This window comes from Crinia signifera, chromosome 5 (assembly GCF_055691185.1).
Source record: "Crinia signifera chromosome 5, ASM5569118v1, whole genome shotgun sequence".
Taxonomy (NCBI): domain Eukaryota; kingdom Metazoa; phylum Chordata; class Amphibia; order Anura; family Myobatrachidae; genus Crinia; species Crinia signifera.
Genome location: NC_139221.1, coordinates 50,172,311 through 50,194,284, shown reverse-complemented (window position 1 = coordinate 50,194,284; position 21,974 = coordinate 50,172,311). Strand labels below are relative to the sequence as shown.

The window sequence follows — 21,974 nt, the reverse complement described above, 5'->3', positions numbered from 1 at the left end:
AGATTTGACAAACCAATTACTTAGCTAGGGCTAGTAAGTCAGATGACTACCTTGGTGCCATGAAATCTGACCATTGTCTGGTGAGGAGGGGCTCGAACATGCTAGTAACCAGGTCAGAATAATACTACTTAAGTTTTATTCATAACACCCCAGACTGGATCAGTGAGTGTGAATTTGCTCTTGGTAAATTAGTTGTCTGATTTTTTCTTTTTTTTTAGTTTGTTATTTTAATTTTAATACAGTAGTGTATTTGCATTCTATTGTTCATGTTACAGGACTCATCACATAGGTGAGTGAAGCTGTTGCAATTATTAGCACCAATAGGATTGTGTAGAGCAGTGGTCCTCAACTGCGGTCCTAAAGGCACAACAGTAGTCCAGGTTTTATAGTGATCTCTGCTATTCACATATGGTTTAATCAGACTGACCTAGGTACAAATTAAGGCACCTGTGCTTAAGCCTTGATAGCCATAAACTCTGGATTGTTGGTGGGCCTTGAGAACCATGGTTGAGGACCACTGGTGTAGAGGAACATGCCATTTTCTAGAAGACCAGCATGAATAAGGATACCTAATGTTTGTGACCTCAACAACCCTTACAGATGTATTCTCATAAACTATTGCTGTTGTCATGCCAAACATCCCTTAACAGTTCACTAGATGCCTCTTAGATGTGCCAAAATGCTTGACAAGACTGCATTGAGTAATATGTGACACCGGTATATGTGTTGTTCAACTGAGTCCCACTGTGTTTTCGAAGCAGCCGCTTCTTTTTTTCATGCCAAGTTCAGTTACATATATAAGTTTTTCATATGAAATTAATCCATGCAGTCTCTTGAAGAGGTTTTGTCGCATCAAATTGAATCTCCAATGCATATTCATGAGCAGGAGACGTTGCACCACGCAGCGCAGGTCAGTCATGCATCGGGTGTTTCTCGGCTAGGTGTAGTATAACACATCTATATATTCCCTTCCATGCTGTATGTTAAGTTAAAGCTGCACTTTCCTTGAAACAATTCAATTTGTTGCTACATCGTGTTGATTTCACTCTACTTGTGCAGTGCGTGAAAGAAGGTGTTTATATAATAGTAATAAAAAAAAGTCTTGAAATGAACAGCTCTATTCTCTATCTTTTGACAAGATGTTGACAGAAGTCGCTTTGATGTAGTTTAAAGTCATGAATTTTCTATCTGTTCTGTTTTTCCCGGGGCTCCATCTATTCAGACATCCTGAGCTGTCATTTTGCAACATTTTGTGAAATGCTTGACAGATAACGGTTTTGACAAGTACTGGACATCATCAGCAATTCAGAATAAGCCGTGTATATTTCTCCAGGTGAAGTGACAAAATGTCTAAAAGCGTAAGAACTAGTGTGCAGTCTTCAATCACATCTAATATTATAAAGCAGGACTTTAATACCGTGTGGACTTCAAAAACAGGACAATAGATCATTTTTAGCCAATGGGGGCCCCTAAAACACAATATTTAGCTATTGTAAATTGTCTACAGCATTTTGATTTCAAATTTTTCTTATTCAGTCTGAACACAACAAATCAAATAAATATTCAAATCAATGTCCAGTGTTATCATTCAATGCATCGTTCACAATCTGAGACCTTTTTTTTCTATAAGATAACTTGTTTATTCATTGTTTGGTTTAATCGGGATGTTAAACAATGTAGTATAATTATTTTGCATCTGTATTCACTCAAGAAACAGCTGTTAAAAGTAGAGAGATTGCAAAATGGCACAGCCCGAAGATGTTCTTGTTCATTCTGCTAAGTTCCTTTTGATGTGATACCTACTGGCAGGGTTGTGTTTTGAATTCAACTTCTTTGACAGCCATCAGCCCTACTGACCAGTGGGTTTTATATTTTGAAGAGAGGAGAAAATAAAAAATATTCCATAATTCAGATTTTTCTTCAGCTACAGAATCGAAGACCCCTGCCAACAGTGATCTAAATCAACACCATGCCAACATGTTCCATAGTCCGAAGGTCACTCAAACATCTGGCCCCACAGTCGTGTTCTTTAAGGTTTGTCACTGGGCAGCATCTGTTTATGGATTCTTTCTCAACCCCTCTTTGATCACTTTGACAGAAAAAAGAAGCTTCTATCACCCTTGATGTGTTAGGATAAAAATATCAAGACCATGAATCATTGTAAAACTGGTGTGAGATTTTCCTTGTAGTGTTGTTGTGATGCATTTGGAATAATATTGTGATCATGGCTCTTGTAGTCAAAATATTCGGCTTATTAAGTGAGGAATGCACGGTAGTTAAAATAACTTGGCAGATATTGGGAGGTTTTTAATTAATTGCAGTCATTTTTATCTCCCAGGAAAAATGGCTTCTATTATTAATATTTCTAATAATGGCCGTTCAGGTAACTAATTTTGGTCTTTATTCTGGTGCCATATTTATTTCCAGCAGGGAAGGGGGTCACAGACCACTGCACATGAGACTCCACCCAATCTCAAAATGCCGGTGAAGTACAACCCCTTTATTTCAGCTATAATACTAGCCACGTCATAATAATCTACATTTATGTTCATAGATTGCTCAAATAAGATTAATATGACTAAATACATTTTAAAAATGTAGGTGAATAGATAGAATTTACCTTCGATATGTGCTTAGTAAACTGCTGTATTAAGTCGGTTCGGGAATTTAAAAGTGATCTATCTAAAAATAAAATATCTGTTTTGGAAATTTACAAAAGGCAACAGTTTGTACATAACAATAGGGTTCACAATCAAAGGTACTCCTTTAGAAATATCTGTAACCTCATCTTTATGGTGTAGCTGTTTTTTTTAAACTAAAATACAAAAGAATCTAAAATACAAAATAATACTTAAACACGGGGCTCAGGTCAAATGGATACAATATAAAGGTGGATCCAGACCAGGCAGCGTTGGAGTGCTAACCAAGCCGGGAGCTGTTAACCTTTAAATCACCATCCGGGTGGCCATTCGTGCACACTTTAATATATCTGACTTAAGACAGCAACCGCTATCGATTGCAGCATGAGTGGTAACTATACTAACATCAATAGACTGCACTAATATTCATTTATCATCGTGATGCCGTTTTGTCTTTCTAACACCTACTAAGGAAAAATAATATTTATCACAACAGGACTGTTATCTTTTCATCAACTAATCCACAGTTTAAGGACTTAACTAATAGATTTTTACTGTTCAAGTACTTGACCATTACAGTTATTATTTTAATCAACCCACTAACTCCATCATCAGTGTCAATATTACCATCTCCGTACTGGTCATTGTTGTTTTAGATTTTAGTTCATTGCTTTTTCAATGTTTATTTTAATTTCTCTATTATATTGTATTATATTTTAGGGCAGTCCTGCTTTTGTGTTTATGCTCATTCAACTTGCGAATGGCTTGTGTATAGAGTAATCGCTGAACTTTGGTGCTGTTTGGCTCTGCATGTGTGCTGCGACCCGTATGTGCAAATCGGACACCATTCGATTTCGCACAGCAACCATCAGGTTTGAATAACATCCTATAAACCATCAATTGTTTTTTAGAAAGGTGGACACGTTTCAAGAATGATGGCATATACTACTTTTCCAAATAAGAAAGTAGATTCTAGTCTTAAAACACAATCACAGGTGATGTGACACAGAGGAGTCCAGGGAGCCTGTTTATTGCTGCCCACAAGCTGATTGATTCAATACAGCCGCGCACTGACACAGTCACGCTGAACGGACGGAGTCCGTACACAACTGTCTACCTGCTGATTAACCTATTATGTCCGTGCATTGACCGTGAATATGGTTGCGCTGAACAGCTACCACAGTACCAGAGTACGGTTATTAGAGTGAACGAGTGTGGGTGCCCATTGCACAGACTCCTTGAGGTCCACAATGGGACCCAGTGTGCCCAAGCCCGATGCTTAGTAAGTTGGAAATACTGCTTTATTAACTGTGTTCCACAGAAGCGGCACAGACATTGCTTGCACGCTATTATCGGAAAACTGGAAATCTGGAGATAGCGAATGAGGCTGGCAACCACTCTGGGTATGTGCTGATTATTGAGAAACTTCATTGCATGGTTGAAGGAAATCTGGCATAACAACTGTATTGATTCAATCCATATGAGATACATATGGGTCTTCTATAAACCATTTATTAATCAGCCTATTCAGTGGGACTATGGCCCTTATTCTGGTCGGTGCGGATATATCCGCGTGCGTTCGGCCCGCCGATGTTTTGTGTCTGCGCATGTGCAGAGGCGTCTCTGCGCATGTGCGAGCGGGGCGTACGGCCAAATCCCGCATGATATGTGAACACTCCGAACAGAGGGTGGAGAGGGGCGTGAAGGGCTATTTGGGCTCATTACCATATGCATACGCCCCGCATTTCATGGGCGTTCCCATGCAAACGCTGGGCGTACGTAAGGTAATGCGGCCGTGACGCACGTGTAGGGGGCGGACATATGACATCGCCGGATGTCAGCTGCCCGCCCAGATCACTGCTTTTGCACTGAGAAATGTCCGTGTGGTCTGAGGTTGCGGGAGCTGGTGGAGCACTCGGTCCTGCATTCGATGGTCTGCGACCATCGAATGATGGGGGAGGTTCCCTTAGATGGAGGAGGCGTATTCCGTGAAAAATACACGTGTGGTCCGTTCGGCCAGCTTCTTACCGCGTACGGACGGAGTTGGCGATCCGTATGGAAGGCGGGGTTTTGCACACATGGTCCTGGCCGCATAATCGGATCCGGCCGCACCGATCAGAATAAGGGCCTATATGAGGAGTACTTCTTTCTCTATCGGTGAGCTTTTTAAATATAATAGTGATTAATAGAATAGAATAGAATCAACTTTATTGGCCATGTATGCTTGCGCACACTTGGATTTTTTTGTGGATTACAGTGCAGCATCAAGCAGGGATGAAAAGGGGGGGGAGGGGGACATTACATATATTACATAAAGACATTATAAGCATTTCATTTCTAGCTATGACTATGGTGGTCAGGTCGCCAAGTAGGGACACGTTGTTTGGCTGTTGAAAGTGGGATTGCATTTGCTTTGATTGGATTGTTCAGGTGATGGACGGCTAACGGAAAGAAGCTTCTTGCGGATCTGGACGTTTTGACGGGGATGGACCTGAACCATCTTCCAGATGATAGGATGTCTAACAGGTTGTTACCGGGATGCAGCTTGTCCTTTGCGATCTTCTCAGCGCGTTTCCTTACCCTGGATGAGAACAGATCCCTTATCAAGGGGAGGTCGGTCCCTATGATCATTTCCGCAGTCTTCACTACCCTCTGCAGTTTTTTTTTGTCGTTCTCGCTTGCGCCACCGTTCCAGATTGTGATCGAGGAACATAAGACAGACTCCACGATGGCGGTGTAGAATACGCACAGCAGCTCCTGTGGGATGTTGAATTTCCTGAGTTGCCTCAGGAAAAACAGGCGTTGTTGGGCCTTTTTGATGTTTGTGGTTATGTTTAATCCCCATATTAGGTCGCTGGACATAGTTGTCCCTAGGAATTTGAAGGATTCAACCCACGACACCAATGCGTTGGCTATTGTTAGCGGGACCAGTGCATTTGTTTTTTTCCTGTAGTCGACCGCCATCTCAACTGTTTTGGTGGGGTTTAGATTGAGGTTGTTGCTGCTGCACCACTGTGTCAGCTTCTCCACTGCATGCCTGTACTCGGTCTCGTCACCATCCTTGATTAGGCCGATGATAGTGGTGTCATCTGCGAATTTGATGATTTTCACTGACTGCTCAGCTGAGGTGCAGTCATTCGTGTAGAGAGAGAAGAGCAGAGGGGAAAGAACGCATCCTTGGGGGGCTCCAGTACTGATTGTTCGTGTGCTGGACGAGAAGGCGCCGGCTTTAATTGCGGACTTTATGATTATTGACGTCATTTCTATTTGAATGTTTATGCCATTATTGATTTAACCCCTGGGAGGTAATTGTGTGTGTATTCATATTTTTATTTTTACTCCTGTAACTTTATAATAAATTCTGAATTACATTCTGATGTGTCACATCTAGCGCCACATAGAAGTGTTCTTCGCTCGGCACACATCACTAACACATGCGATGCACCAGCCATGTGTGCTAAGAGATCTGTGCTGACCAGTGTTCTCTAGTGAGAACACTGGCAATCTGACTTGATTTTCACTGCATACAGTCAAGATCAAGTCAGGCGATGGAGATGCACTGGACCGTGCATTGCTGTCGATTGGGTGTAAACACACAAAGCGATCCTTGCTTCATTTCTAAAGGTGCATACACGTTGAGCGAGCAATTTTTGCCACTGTGGACGGCTTTCCATGACAGGACTCTTTGAAAAGCCGATCAGTCTGCTTGTAATACCAGCAGATGAACGACAGCCGCTAGAGATGGTGTGGGCGCTCACCACTCATAGTCTGCCCATACACACTGGGAGGCTGAAAGCAGCTCAAACGGTGAAACTGAGCTTCTTTCAGCTCAAACTCACCCCGTGTGTATGGGCCTTTAGAGTATACATGTTAATCATATGGGGGACCGACACCTTATGTTAAAAGTTTACAAATCTTGTCCCCATGAAAACGCTGGGTGTTCCCCCTCTAGATTCAGGTGGGGCGATGCCTGCCCCGGGCAGGCGACTGACGTTCCAAATTTTGCTTGTATCCTTCTATGAAAAAATTGAACTGAAAGTGACAAAAAATAACTTGATAGTGACAGAAGGAAGTGGCTTTCAGCATTGTTTACACCATATTTCAGAGAAATTGGAATTTGCTTTATATTTTTGATTTAAAGGAATAAGTAGCTAAGCCTGCTCGAAGCAAAAGCTTCAAAAGCTAGTCTGCTACCTTGTGATTGCCTCTGTGTTTCTGTATGTGTGAAAGAGAAAGATGTAATTTCACTCACTGCCAGCAGATGGCAGTGTTTTGGTTACACACGGACACTAGACATATACATATATTCTTCCTGAAGTATTGTCCTGATACTCATTTTCGGAAATTCTGGTTGGAGATTTTACGTTTTACATTGTTTTTCTAAAATATATCCGTCTGTGTCTTTTCCATGGAGCCACTGTCACTCAAAATGCATTGGTGGATGTGCTCAGACACTGACCTGCCTAAACTTTGCAGTTCAGCTTGTATATATTTGGAAGTTTTCTTTGGCTCTTTTTTTTTTCTTTCCATTCTCACTAGCCTTCTGTTTCATCTGGGTTCAAGTTTCCTCTTGCCTGCTGCATCCGCAGATGTTGTCTACAGTCATGCTGCTACAGTCCCATGAATTTTAAACTTCTTAATATTAACAACTTTAACATGCCTGTCTATACCTTTCCTTCTGTTATCCTTAGATATTGTTCGACTTTGCATTCTCTGGAATATGTTCAGTGTGGTGCATATGATAATTCCAATAAGCAGAGATATTACTTGTCTCCATTCAAGTAGGCTGAATGAATGATTATAAAATTTGACATATCATGACAATCCAGTTGTGTGTTAACTTTTCTATGGGATTCAAACAAATAGGTCCAGGCCATTTTAGAATAGTTTTGGAGACACAAGGGTTATTCAATTCCGGGTCACAACTGTCGATCCATCCCGAAAGCCGCGACCTTGGCCCGTTTTAATTTTGCACGACCGCACCAGGTGCGCCTGGCGACCGGCAAAAAGGGGGCCTGTCCGCGTAAACAGCCCTGGATTGTAGAGATTTACCCATGATCGTGACCATTCACGGCTGTTATCATCAAAACAGGCCCGATAGCTTTTAAAGTCAGGCTTATTCTGTTGATCTGCCTCTTCAATGTTGTCACGCAATACAGCATTTAATAGGCACCTGCTGCTATGTCCCCTGTCGGAAATAGCGGCTGAGATTGAATACACCCTAAAGGTGCATAAACACTGGGCGTTTTTTCCCAACGTGTATGCACAGCAACGACAAGGAAAATCGTTGGGCTGAAAATCGCTCAGTGCCTACACACAGAGCGATTTTCGGAGCGGATGCAGGATGCTATGGAAAGCCATCAACCCCATCACTCATCTGCAGGTAATACAGCAGATGAGCGGAGGCCAGTGATCATGCATTAGCGCGCATCAGAGCTCATCACTGGCCCATACACACTGGGCGGCTTTTGAGTTGAAAGCAGTTCAAATGGTAAAACTGAGCTGCTTTCAGCTCAAAATAGCCTAGTGTGTATGGGTCTTAAGCAGTAATGTACAGTTTATTTGCTTATTCTATGAAACAGCAAAGGCATCCATGTATACATGAGAAAACAGCTTTGAATTTCATCACATTTCAGGGTGGAAAGAAGCCATGGCTCAGTGAACTGTGAGGGTCTGTAGTTGTAGCATTTTTGTATTAGACTTTTATGGTGGTGTCAAGCTCGTGGAGCAGCGATTTAAACACGTGTTCAATGTATTTGCTCAATATGCACACACTCCATTTAAAATGTATTTGTATTTCAACTGTTCTCTGCACAAGGAGTCCTAATTTTATGCTGTGAGTTCACTTCCAGTTGCTTAAGAGCACTATAAAAATGAAGCATGCACACCTGCGTTAGTGGAAGTCCACCATTGACACCTCCCTTCTTTTAAAAAATACTATACTATTTTATGGTGTTTCTCAATATTTGACATTTGTGACATGTGGTTATTTTGTCATCGGACTCCGTGATAAAGTAGTGTACTAAACACCACTAAAGAACTAAACAGTTCCACTACAAGTGACAAAGTACAAATACAGATTCTTGATGTGTCTTTTTGTTGAATGGACCAAGAAACATTGCTCACAAAACATAAACTTCATCTAAGTTAACCATTGTGAACATTGACAGGTATTGCTTCAGCTTATTTAAATCTTGAAGTAGACAAACCTTTAGGGGTTCTGTGCGTCCTGGTTGGAAATCAGAAATGTTTAAATCTTACGATACACTTTTTGAGTCTTCATGAGCTGTTTTGACGTGTTCATAATAATTTTAGGTTTGTTTTGTTTTGCATTTGTCCCAATAAATTGACATTTATAATCCTAGGCATTGCCTACTTGTACATTTGTCACTGCTTGTAATCTTTTGATTTGAAGTATTCTGCCAGTAAATATTTTTTTCTCTCTCTTATGGGAAATCAAATTGAGCTTTAAATCAACTACATTTACTGAATGTCCATGCCAACATTTTGAAACAAACACATTTCTGACAAGTTGCATTTTTTAAGGCCTAGAGCGGACTTCTTCTTTTGCTTTTCAATCACGTTTTGTGAGGATTGTTGAACTTCTGTGTGTTGGTAGAGCTGGCATGAGGCAGCGGAGAGACTCTCCTATGTATTTATTTAAAACTTTTCTGGTTACAAAGAATATTGTTGAAAAAGTCAGTTGCATACACTGTGGATTTGAATCGCAAGCTGGTAAAACAATTGACTTTACAAAACAAAGTACTGTTTAGAATTGTGATGAATTGTATAATTTTTGTAGACAGACTTGGATTAATGTTTATCCCACGGAAGAGATTACAATACTTCTAAATCATGTTGCAGACGTTGGGAAAGCAGAAACCTTGTGTTCCGATTTAGTAGTCGATTTTGTCTGTCAATTATTAATCATGCAATGTTATTAATTAAAACTACTATTATACATCAGAAATATTTAAAAAAATATATTTACAAAAAAAATCCATTTTATGTCAAATAAGGATGGGGGATACAATATTTTTTTAATGAGTTAAGCTTATTTATTGCATTATAAGACAGATGGCAGGATGTAAAAACAAGTCTCAAAACTGTATTTTTGATCCTTGTGAATCTTCTTTGTAGAACATACACACATAAAATGTACCAGTGCATGTGACAGTTGCCCCATATTCACTATCCACTTGTGTGCACTACAATAAAATATTAGAAGTGTGGAATAATTATCTGCTTTCTGTTATCTGTTTTATTATGACAGAGTGCACAGCAGACAAAATGTTTTAATTCTTTCTGGAGAAATGTTCAAGGTACAGTCTCTAGATCTGTGGAGGCCAACTAAATATTGCTACAGGAGTCTTGGGCCCATTTACAGGGATATACTGTAGTCTGAACTATGATGCTGATTTTACTTATTTAAAATTTTTCTTCTGTAATATTCAAAAAGTGGCTTCCTGCTGGTGTATTCCAATGACATCCTAAATCTTTTTATAAAGCTATTGTTCAAATTATCGTTTGCCAAAATATAGTTCATTAACTATAGGTCTAGTGTACTCATTCAGTTTGATATAGAGTTCAACACATTTTGTTAAAAAAAAAAAAAAAGCATGTGCAAAATACACTAAAAAAGAAAGACATATTTTGCACATCTTGGGAAAAAAAATCACAAGTTTCCAATTCTACAAGGGTAGAACAATTTATGTCTGCATTGGGCAAGTGCTAGCAATCTGAGCAGTCAGGTTCTGTTCTCTTTGGGTTGTGGGTAAGTGACCAAGAATGCAGCTACCTTTACATATAAATACAGTAACTGGTTCAGCACTGAATTGCTGTATGCAGTATGGTAATTAAAATTGTGCCCTCCTTAAAAAACAGTATTGGTGCTTTTCTAAAATATATATTTAAAAAAATAAAATAAATGAGTGCCTTATTTAAAATAAAAAAAGAGACTTCATTAAATGGTGCCTCATTAGAATTAAATAAACCTATTGCTGACTTGTTCATAAATTAAAAATGAATACCCCCACCTAGAGGTGGTCGCTGATCCTTTCACAGATGGTCAGTGTTTTAAAAGACTGTGTTTGCATCAGATGCTCTTTTCAGGTGTGATGTTTGTCACAGTGAACTGTAAGATTGACATGCTGTGGCCATTTGGCGTTGGAGGAGAAAGTTGCACAAAACAGAGGCATATCGCCTCATTTTTTGCGGGAGTGTTGAAATCTGTGTCCGTGTCTTCCGATGCAGATTCACTGGCTTCCGAATTTTACATCAGAGTTTTTAATTGGTGCGTTGTATGCCCTGCATTACTTTAAAAAAAAAAAATTCAAATAACTTGTGTACACAGGACAGGAAGGGCCAGCTAGCAGAGCGCAAGTACAGTAAGGGCATTTTACCCTGCTTTTGTGCTATGCCTATCAGAATGTATAAAAGTTGCGCCTGCTTTCCCCTTGTTGCATTAACTGTGCTGATGATGACCATGATCATCATAAATGACCTTGCTTAAATATGTGCACAAGTAAAATGATTAAGAAGTGTATCCTCCCCCACAATTAGGAATCTGCAGAGTGTGCAGTCAAACAGAAAACATCAATTCAAGTGCTAGTCTAAGCCAAGCACAGCAGTTGTGTCACCCAGAGGTGTTTCGGGGGGGGGGTTGTGGGCATTCCTAGGTGTCCCCCCTTCCAGGGGTTGACACCAAAATGTTGACTCCACAGTGTGACAGGAGCTGGGTGATGCAGTGTGATATTTTCCTGCAGGACTCTTCTAAGTGAATTTATTGGGGGCTTCCTATAAAGTCACACCTCTGTGGTAGGATTACCGGGACTCTCACAAAGCCACCACCCCCTACACCATCACAGGAGCACAAAAGCCCGCCGGCTACCTCCCGCCAATCTGAACACAGCAAGATGGATATAGCCACTTGTACCCTGACCTCTCTACACTGTGCAGGCTGCACACGCCCATAACTGACTGCTCACACGAGTGTGAACACTCGTCTCCTGTCATCTGCGGATTAGCCTGAACAGAGCAGAACATACTTGGACACCTGTCCCCTGGCACCCTAGACACCGTACAGGCTGCATGCGCTTGTCGGCTGGATAACCAACATTGGGCTACAGCCCCAATTGTCCATTCTTTTTCTAACATAAAGCTGGACACCTAACCATAGTTTGGGACATTGCAGACCACAAGTGGACTCTGAGTATGGTCTTCATTATTTAACAGCTGGAAACACTGTGTTCATTGAACGTTTGTGAAAAAACACATTAATTTTCCCAAAAAGCAAAAAGATGGTGTACACCAGACCTTTTTGTCGCTTTGCTCGCCACGCTTCGGGCTCGGTGGCTCGCTGCGCTCACCACACTATATCAAGTCAACTCCACGCCAACGTGGATAGTGGGGGTATGAAAAGGTCGGGAGGACGCGTTCCGCTGCGCTCGCCACACGGGGTGGCGTGGATAGTGGGGGGGTCAGTAAAACCTTGTTGTAGGTCATACAACTGTATAGATAATGACATGGCATCGCACCATATAAAATCGCGTGCCATATAAAATCGGTGCGATGCGATCCCCTGGGGCCAACACAGCAGTGAATAAATTACATTAAAGCATCGCATTGCACTGCACTAAAATGTCCCATGCGATGCGATTTTCCTACGCAGAATCGCCCACTAAGCAATTTGCTTAGTGGGCGCCCTGCTAGGAAACAAGTACCAATAATTGTTGTCTGGCCACTTTGCTATGTTTCAAAATGATTGTATTTGAATGACAGGTTTATGGACTGGTATACTAATCACAACTAATAAATAAAACATCGGGCTGTGAGAATACTAACCTTCACTAGGACCTTCCTTACTAATATTACCATCTTTGGACAATATTGGAGGCTACATTTTTTCAGGTACATTCCCACTTCACATTATTATAGAAATATTTGTTTCCCTATCTATTGACCAGCTTAATTGTGTTCCATATATTTTATTGTGATTTCATGTGAATTCACTGGCCAGTGATTTTGTTAATGATAAATGTGATAAATATAGTTATTGATTGTCCTGCACAGTCCTTATATGTTTTCTTTATGATTATAGATTTTCTTACAGTAAATATGCATTTTACATGCTCCGGATATTGTGCAAAATGCATATTTTGGGGGATGAAATTTACTTATGCTATTCAACTTTGTATCCACTGCAGTACACCATCTGAACATTTATTATCAAGCAACTGCAATGCAAATGATGGGCCTGTTACAGCTGGGTGCCGGATGGGTTCCCGACAGTCGGGATCCCGACAGTCGTTTACCTGACGTCGGGATCCCGACTGTCAAAATGCCGACAGCTGGGTGCCTGACGGCCACCCGCTATTTTCCCTCGTGGGGGTCCACGACCCCCATATAGGGAGAATAGAATAGGTGGCTCGCGCAGCGAGCCCGCAAGGGGCTTTTTTTGCGCTCGCCATGCTGTCTGAGTACGGGCAGTCGGGATCCCGACTGTCTGAGTCCCGTACCACACCCATACAGCTTTGTTAGCAAAACAGAAAAGCACACAACTGGGCAAAACCATGTTGCACTGCAGTCGGGGCAGATGTTATGTGTGCAGAAGGATTTAGATTTGGGTGAGGTATATTAAAACCAAACTCTAAATGGCAGTGTCAAAATAAAGCTATCTAATATCTGTGGGCTACATGCAAAAACAATCAGTATTTTCCATTTACAGAAATAATATAAATGCATTCGCTTCCCTCGCATTGCAAAATAGGATCTTATTCAGGTCCCTTAGCTCCCCTGTGCATTCGCACTGGGGAGTGATGTTTTGCGCCTGCTCATGTGCAGACGCAGGGTGCGTGTGGCCACGGCGAACAGTGTGTTTGCCAAGCGTACGCACCCAGGATTGTGCCGGGTGATTGCCCCATGAGAACGCCCAGTGTTTCATGTACGTTCCCTTGCAAATCGCCCGGTGACTTGGCAGGGGGTGGGGCGGGATAGCTGACATCCGGAGATTGCTTCCGAGGGTGCATGCATATCTAAGTGACCCTTAGATATGCGTGCACCTTCGCCGGGTGGGGTTTGGTGGACTCGCAAGGCCACAAATTTGCAGCCTTGCGAATCTACCAGAATTACCCCCATAGTGTGTTCCAGACTTAGCTTTTTTTTGCATTACTGAATCTGGCCCCATGTCAGCAAAGATGGGGTGATGCACTGACAGCTGCCATCATGACCCCAGTACAAATGATGGTACTCTTTACCTAGCACGGCGCCCATCGCGGGCATTGAATGCACTAAAAAATCTTGTGCGACGCGATGCCCGCGATTTCCCATAGGGAACAATGTTAAATGTCTCAATTGACCCTGATTTTTCTGTTCAATGCCTCAATTGACCCGATTTTTCCATAGGAAACAATGTTAAATGGCCCACAGAGGCCAAATAGGCACCCTAAAGTGTGAAATGGCCCCCCAAATTGTTAACGCCACCCCACGATCAACGTGAACCCGAAGTGTGGCGAGCGGCGGCGGTACGCGTCCTACGACCTTTTCATACCCCCACTATCCACGTCGGCGTGGAGTTGAGAATAGAATAGTGTGGCGAGCCACCGAGCCCGAAGCGTGGCGAGCCCCGCGAGGGGACGCGGATACCTGTGAAGCCCGCGAAGGGACGCGTTTACCTGTGAAGGTATCTCGCTGCGCTCGCCACGCTTCGGGCTCGGTGGCTCGCTACGCTCGCCACACTATTCTATTCTCAACTCCACGCCGACGTGGATAGTGGGGGTATGAAAAGGTCGTAGGACGCGTACCGCCGCCCCTCGCGGGCTCGCTGCGCTCGCCACGCTTCGGGTTCACGTTGATCGTGGGGTGGCGTTAACAATTGTGGGGGCCATTTCACACTTTAGGGTGCCTATTTGGCCTCTGTGGGCCATTTAACATTGTTTCCTATGGAAAAATCGGGTCAATTGAGGCATTGAACAGTAAAATCGGGTCAATTGAGAAATTTAACATTGATCCCTATGGGAAATCGCGGGCATCGCGTCGGTCGCGTCGCACCCGATTTTTAGTGCATTCAATGCCCGCGATGCCCGCGATTTTTTTACCTGCGATGCCCACGATCAAAATCGTGGGCGCCGTGCTAGGTAAAGAGTACCCAAATGATAAAGGCAGGTCCCTCCCTACTTCTCTCTCCACTTTATCTCCAGGGTTTGACACACATAGGCCCTAATTCTGGTTCACTTGCAAAAGCAAATTCTTTCTTTAACATACAAAACCATGTGCACTGCAGGAGGGGGCAGATGTAACGTGCAGAGAGAGTTAATACGTTAACAGATTTTCATTCCAACAAGCCAAATATGTTATAATAATTGTTTTTTTATTTATTGGTTTACATGTTTTCCTGTATTATTCCAGATATATCATAAATTCATTATTATATTCGCTTTTATCAAGTGCCGGTTTAAAATCTATACAAAATCATTTATTAACATGACTGTTGTTCTATATCTGCTGTCATTTTAATGTAAAATAAGTTGAATACCGTTTGCTATAATAATGCATAGAGTGCTGTGACAGGTTTTTATGGTGTTACGCTGATCAGTTTTGCGTTAGCCATGTCTGATGCAAACGATGACCCGTCCATCTCCATGAATTGAGTCCACAGACTCTGAACATTAAGTTAATTTTCCCCTGGATTTCTGAGCTGTGTCCTCCCTTACCCCGCGGAAAAACACTGTGAAGTATACAGGTTTTGACCAAATGACAGAGCATAGAGGGTGAAATTAGATGCATTAAATTAGAATATGACAAAAAAGCCTGTCTTATTATCTGTCACAATTTTACCTTCAGATTGTCCAACCAAGCAACTAGTATTGAGATCACTGCAAAGGCTGGAGAAGCCAAATGAAAGGGGGGGGGGGGGGGGGGGGGGATGGGAAATTAGTTTAAGCTGTCAATTGTGACATGTTTATTTTTTTAGTGACCGATTATACATGTACCGTAATTGTATACATATTATTTCAAATTATTAGTTTAGTAAATATCAAAATGTTCTGCGTACAATATAAATCATTAACTATATTGTACGGAGGTATTAGAAGCAAGCTACTGTTTTTCTAAACAATCTGAAAGGCTTCTCCCGCAAATGATATGACCTAGAAGTTCAGCCATATAGATTAATTTTAAAAACCTACAGTATGGCTGAATTTCTATAATTTACTTATATTCCTGTAGTCATACAAAGAGTTAAGTTGGTGACATCAATTTCTGCGCAGTATATGATAGTGGTAAGCTGGTGATCTCTTGATCTTTTATTACATCCTGACCAGTAAATATCTTGTGATTAATCAAAATGGCTTGTTCTGCATGTCGCGTAAGTCACCTTCACAGATGGGATGTAGCATCAGAGTTGCATTCGAATATTTGTAGTAATCCCGTCTAAAATAGACATGCTCTGTGTTTCTGAGTTTAAATCGGATTGTGCCAGCTAAACATCTGTAATAGAAAAGAGAGTTTTGACTTTTTAAATATGACAAGAGACCTACATAGCAGGTAGAAAGAAGAGTGGGGAAAAAAAACACCTTTTTAAGTCTCCATTTATAGGAATATGCGGTTTGATAAAGCTGTACGCAGTGCTAAATTTGTTATTTATTCCTGAAAAACATCTTGAGCTTATATTGCGTCATGCTGCTTGAGATCGATGGGACATCCCCTGTTAAAGAGATACACTTCTTTTGAATCCCAATTATCTAAATCCATTCTAATTGCCTGATCAGGGCATGCCGTGTCTTTTGACATGCAAAGTGTCTGGCTGCCAAGAGCACAAGCTGTGATGAGGCATGATGACTCAAACAACGCTGAAAAAAGGTTTCATAGTTTTTCTGTCTCAATTCTGTTAAATATGTGTATTTGCAAACAACGTGATACACAGGGGTATAGTTATTACTATCCACATTTTTTGTGCAGTAAATGAGATTTAAAAAAAAAATTGGGTAAATTTTGCAGAGAGAAAATTATTATTTTCATGCAAATTTACATTTTTTTCCTTTAAGGTTCTCTTGCCAGGAGGTAGGTTCTTATATGAACCTATCCTGGTGAAGAGCTGGAAGGTAAAGGTTTATTTTCTGTAATTATTTGCAAATTAGTAGACCATAAGGAGGCCAAACATGCTCCGATAGCGGCGTGCGTTCTGGGCTTAAATAGCATCCATCACATCGCATTGCATGCCTTGTGCATGCGATGCAATGTGATGAAAAGCAAGTACAAAAAGTATGTGCAGCACATACTTTTTGTACTGTGCGATGAGGTGCCGCGGGAGCGCGCACCTCAAAGCACACATCGCACCGCCGCTATTGGAGCGTGTATGGTCTCCTATAGACTTCTGTTCTATTGGCATTGCAGACCTTGCTAAATCTGACAGTACTACAGTCCCCCATAAAAACTTATCAAGCTGGGGCTGTTTTTGGAAATGAAGGGACCACAGCAGTTATTGGGGTACACTTAATATGGGTGTGCAACAAACTTCCTAGATTTGAAAGGTTAACATAAAATGCATGGTAAATGCTATCCTCAATCTTAGTACATAATCCACAAGTGCATGTTTATTTTCATTTGTCCGGCTAAGTTACGAAGCTTCATGAAAGGCCTCTAAACAGCCAATGAGTTCATCTGAAAGTTGAGGTCTACAAACATCAGACAACAACCAATAAAGAGCTGAAGGTTGTTATGTGCCAAGAAATGACGATATCATATTCGTATTCAAAACTAATTGAAAATATACTGAACTCAATCAATTTTAGATTATGTGCTAAAATATTGAATATGCCTTTTTGGTAACTTTTCAAATCTAGGGGGTTCTTTTTGCTTTATCCCTTATTTATGATTTCATAAATAGGCCTTATATTGTGACTCAGACAATGTATAATGTGGTATCAATGAAACTCCAAAGAATGGATTTTTTTTTGTATTTGAAAAAATATTTTGAAATTGTTCTACCGGCCGGTGGTATTGTGAATTGAATTATTGTGTTTTATAAAATAAATTTAAAATTTCTGATACTTGTGGTATAGTCCATTAGCGCCGTTTACCTTTCTGTCCAATTTTTTGTATGTGAAAAAACCCACTGATGAATGAAGAGTTGAAAATTATTAAAGTATAGCATGGGGTATTTTCAATTAGAATCCGATCCATTCCGACAGGCATTTGTCACAATGGATCCGACAATACCTATTCAATGTGGCCAAATCCGACTGTCAGATTTGGCTGCTGCTCACTTGGGCCGGGACCGGATGAGCAGTGGGAGGACGGTGCTGGGTGAGCTGCTGCTGCTATCCTGGCCCAGTGCCTGGACCGAGTGAGCGATGGGAGGATGACGGACGGGAGGATGGTGCCAGATGAGCTGCCGCTGCTGCTCACCTGACACTGTCCTTCCTTGCTTATATCTAATATATAACTTTTTAGGTTGAATGATGGATTCAGCTAAAAGTCAGAAACTGACGTTTTTACAAACTGCAGTTTCCAACTCTAATTAAATATACCGCTATCATCTTTTATTTTAAAATATGTTTGAAGACATTCAAAAGATATAACTTTTTGCTTTTGTAGGAGAGATCGAGAACCCCCTTTGGATAATGGCTGGCTCCCTTTCTTTGGTTATGCTTACCAGTTCAGCAAAAACTCTTTAAAATTCTTGATATCTCAACAAGAGAAACATGGAAACATCTTCACAATCCGCCTTGCAGGTAAAGAATTTTACTTCTAAAGGTATAGGTATATCTTTAGGTATAACCGTATACTTACTTAAATATTAATTGATGTCACCACTATTACAAAAGTTAATTATTCAACTCAAAAATGTTTACTTAAAAATTATGATAAACACAAGTATGTATTCTGTAATGATTCTTCTTTTTTAAGAAAGTTGGAAAGTTTTATTGTGTTAATATTATATGGATATATGTTGGTATTTTGTTCCTTGATTCTGTGTTGAAATGTTTTTCAAAGTATAAATAATATAAAAATTTAACATTATATCGAACTGGATTAAAAAAAATCAGAATATACAAGATATTTACTCATATTTATTTATTTATTTATTAGCAGTTTCTTATATAGCGCAAACATATTCTGCAGCACTTTACAGAGAATATTTGATCATTCACATCAGTCCCTGCCCCAGTGGAGCTTACAATCTATATTCCCTACCACATGTACACGAACACACAGACATTCTAGGGTTCATTTTGTTTGGAGCCAATTAACCTACCAGTATATTTTTGGATTGTGGGAGGAAACCGGAGTACCCGGAGGAAACCCACGCAAGTACGGGGAGAATATACAAACTCTGCACAGTTAGGACCATGGTGGGAATCAAACCCATGACCTCTGCGCTGTGAGGCAGTAATGCTAACCATTGCACCATCCGTACTGCCCCACTTACTTGTAAGTGGTATGAGTATTATAATACTACTTTCAAATTGAAAATCCTAATATTAGTCGTAACTAAAAAGTTAGCAGTGGACTTTATAATGTCCAGAAGAGGACAGGGATGTTATTAAGTTAATGATAAACTATGGTGCTGCTTTTATATAATCTTTTAAAACATTATGCTTGACATGAAAGATTAAGATTATTTTACTTGCTTTAGTATTTTCATTTATTTAAGGAGTATCTCATGCTGTCGGTGAGAGCATCTGGGATGTTCATCATTTAAGCATCAGAATTTCCAATTCACTCAGAGATAATACTAGTAAAGCATTTATTAAAAAGGTCAAAAGAAATGTTCTGCTTAAACCGATGACCCTGAATACCATGGAATGAAGTTTGCTTAAATATCGTGAAGTTCACATACTCTTGGGCAGTTTCATTATTTTGTTGCCAGTGCCTCGATACAGGTCATGTCAACCATTTTGATCAATAGATATTGTTTTAATTATCAATCTCCAAGCAGTTCATTTGGAAAATGTAGAGCGATGCTTAGAGATCCTGGCATCGCCCCGTACCCGTGATGCGATTTCGCTGATTGTACTTTCCAATGGGATGAACAAATGATTGTCATTGCAAGAAGGCACAAGGGACATGGATGTCATCTTAATAAAGAAATTAAAAAGCACATCTTTCTATGAGAAACCATGTAAATTCCTGACCTGTCGCAGAAAATAGTTCTCTAATTGGTTTTGTGTGGTGGTGCAGCAGAATCATTTTCCCCAGACGTCATCCTGGCGAAGCACTACTGTACATCATTGTCAACAGTTCACTGAAATCTTCCTAATAAGAGACCGATTACGTAAATTTGATAGTCCTACCAGAGAGAAAAAAAGCGAGGTACAGTGCATGATAGTATTTCCAAAGACATTATTTTGTATAAGGATCAAAAAAAAGGAGACAGCTCTCTAAATATCTTCAGGGATCCCAGGGTTGCATCTTATCCTTTGTAGAAATGACTCCGTGCATATGGGTTTTTTTTTGGAATGAAGTATTTCAGCTTACATTAGCCTGGATGTCTCCTTTCTAAGTAATGGTCCTCTACAGATAGGCCATTCTGGTGGGCCAGGACAGTACCTGGGAAGAATTTAATCCTACCAGCCTACAAGCATTTTTAGCCATAATTGGTGTTTTCGTAACAAATGAAGCTGAAGGTAATTGCGTTGCTTTCCCTTTGGTTGCATCTCTGCACAGCAGGGTGAAAAATAAGCCTCATGCAGTCAAACATGATCCCACTGTGACATTCTGCTGCCAGAATAAGCACCAGGCTCTGTAATACATTGTGTCACAGTATATCTTCAGCTGTAATCAATTGGTTCAACACCAAACAAGCACAAATGTGAAGTAAGATTGAGAAACTTCATAAAACAGTGATCATCTTAATGGATGTTCATAAAAAGGTATTTAAAAATGTGTATTCTGTAATTTATAGACAACCATAGTGGTGTGGCGCCAATATAGATATACTTATTTGAAGAAGGAATAGATCTCCAATCCAGTGAAGCAATAGTAAGCGTTTGTCCAAACTTATTTTATTAGAAAGTCCTTCAACAGACTGGCACAAGATATAGCAGAGAATTCTTCCATCAATTGATTGGAGAATCCTCTGCTATATCTTGTGCCCGTCTGTTGAAGGACTTTCTAATAAAATACGTTTGGACAAACGCTTCCTATTGTTTCACTGGATCAGAGATCTATTCATTTTTCAAAGAAGTATATCTATAATGTGGTTTATTGTTTTTTTATTTTTATACCTCCAAAACTTTAGTCACGTTGTCATTACGGGTGTTGTGTGCAGAATTTTGAGGGCGGGGGGGATGAAGTTATTTCATTTTGGAATAAGGCTTTAACAGAACAAAATGTGGAAAAAGTGAAGCGCCAGAATCATGAATTAAAAAATGTTGGATTCATTGGACATTATATGCATTGCTTTGCACTCCGAAATGCCAAATTTTATGTTGAAGGCGCCCGTTGCTTCAGTGTGACTAGGAAGTGGCTGTGCAGTGACCGCCAAGAGTTTTTCACTAGACTTGTGCCATTTAAATCAAACCATAGCCTTGTTTAGAGCAACACCCAGTTACATTGATCACCATAACAATTTCAAAATAGAGCTACTAATAATATCTTAGATTGAAGGTATGCGGTCAATGTCTAGGTCAACAGTCACTAGGTTGACCACTAATGGTCAACAGTGACTAGGTTGACACCTGGAATTGGTCAACACACCCAAAAGTTGACATTGTCTACCATTTATACCGTAACCAAGAATAAACTCTTTATGAGCTTATTAGAATATAGTATGCAGTAGATCCAGTAGTGTTCATAGAAGTAGTTGCTATATTCCACACATAGCAGTCTGTCAGTTATCACATTAACAGTCACAGTCTCAGGGGTATATTTATTAAGCTCGGTGATGTGATAAAGTGTCTGGTTTTTATCACCGGCCAATCAGCTCCTACCTGTCATTTTTGAAACCAAGCCTGTAACTTCACAGTTAGGAGCTGATTGGCCGGTGATAAAAAACAGACAGTTTATCACTTCACCGAGCTTAATAAATCTGCCCCTGAGTCAGATAACCACTACTGTGCTGCCCTACAACTGATCACGTTGGGTTCAGCAGCACTGCATTTACTGGACCTTTTGCCTTGTATATGCTAAATACAAATACTTATCTGTTTTATATTATAAATATCTAACATAAGATTGAAGTACTTACAAAGATCTCCAGAGAACTAGAACTGGTAATATACAAAGAAGCGTGCAATACTTTTAATAGACATGCACACTTGTCCTTCGCTATGAGGAATACTTTGTCTATACTCAATGGATTTTGGAAAGTAGCAGGCAATTGTGCAGACTAAC

The 21,974-nt window shown here is 40.5% G+C and overlaps 1 protein-coding gene across 1 annotated transcript in view; it reads left to right on the top strand.

The window, feature by feature from the left end:
* Nucleotides 1-21,974, top strand: part of CYP7B1 (cytochrome P450 family 7 subfamily B member 1) — a 159,216-nt gene that overhangs the window by 82,091 nt on the left and 55,151 nt on the right. Inside the window, exon 2 of the mRNA XM_083187175.1 lies at nt 18,234-18,370. Coding sequence (XP_083043301.1) covers nt 18,234-18,370 — 137 coding nt within the window. The remainder of the gene's footprint in view (nt 1-18,233; nt 18,371-21,974) is intronic.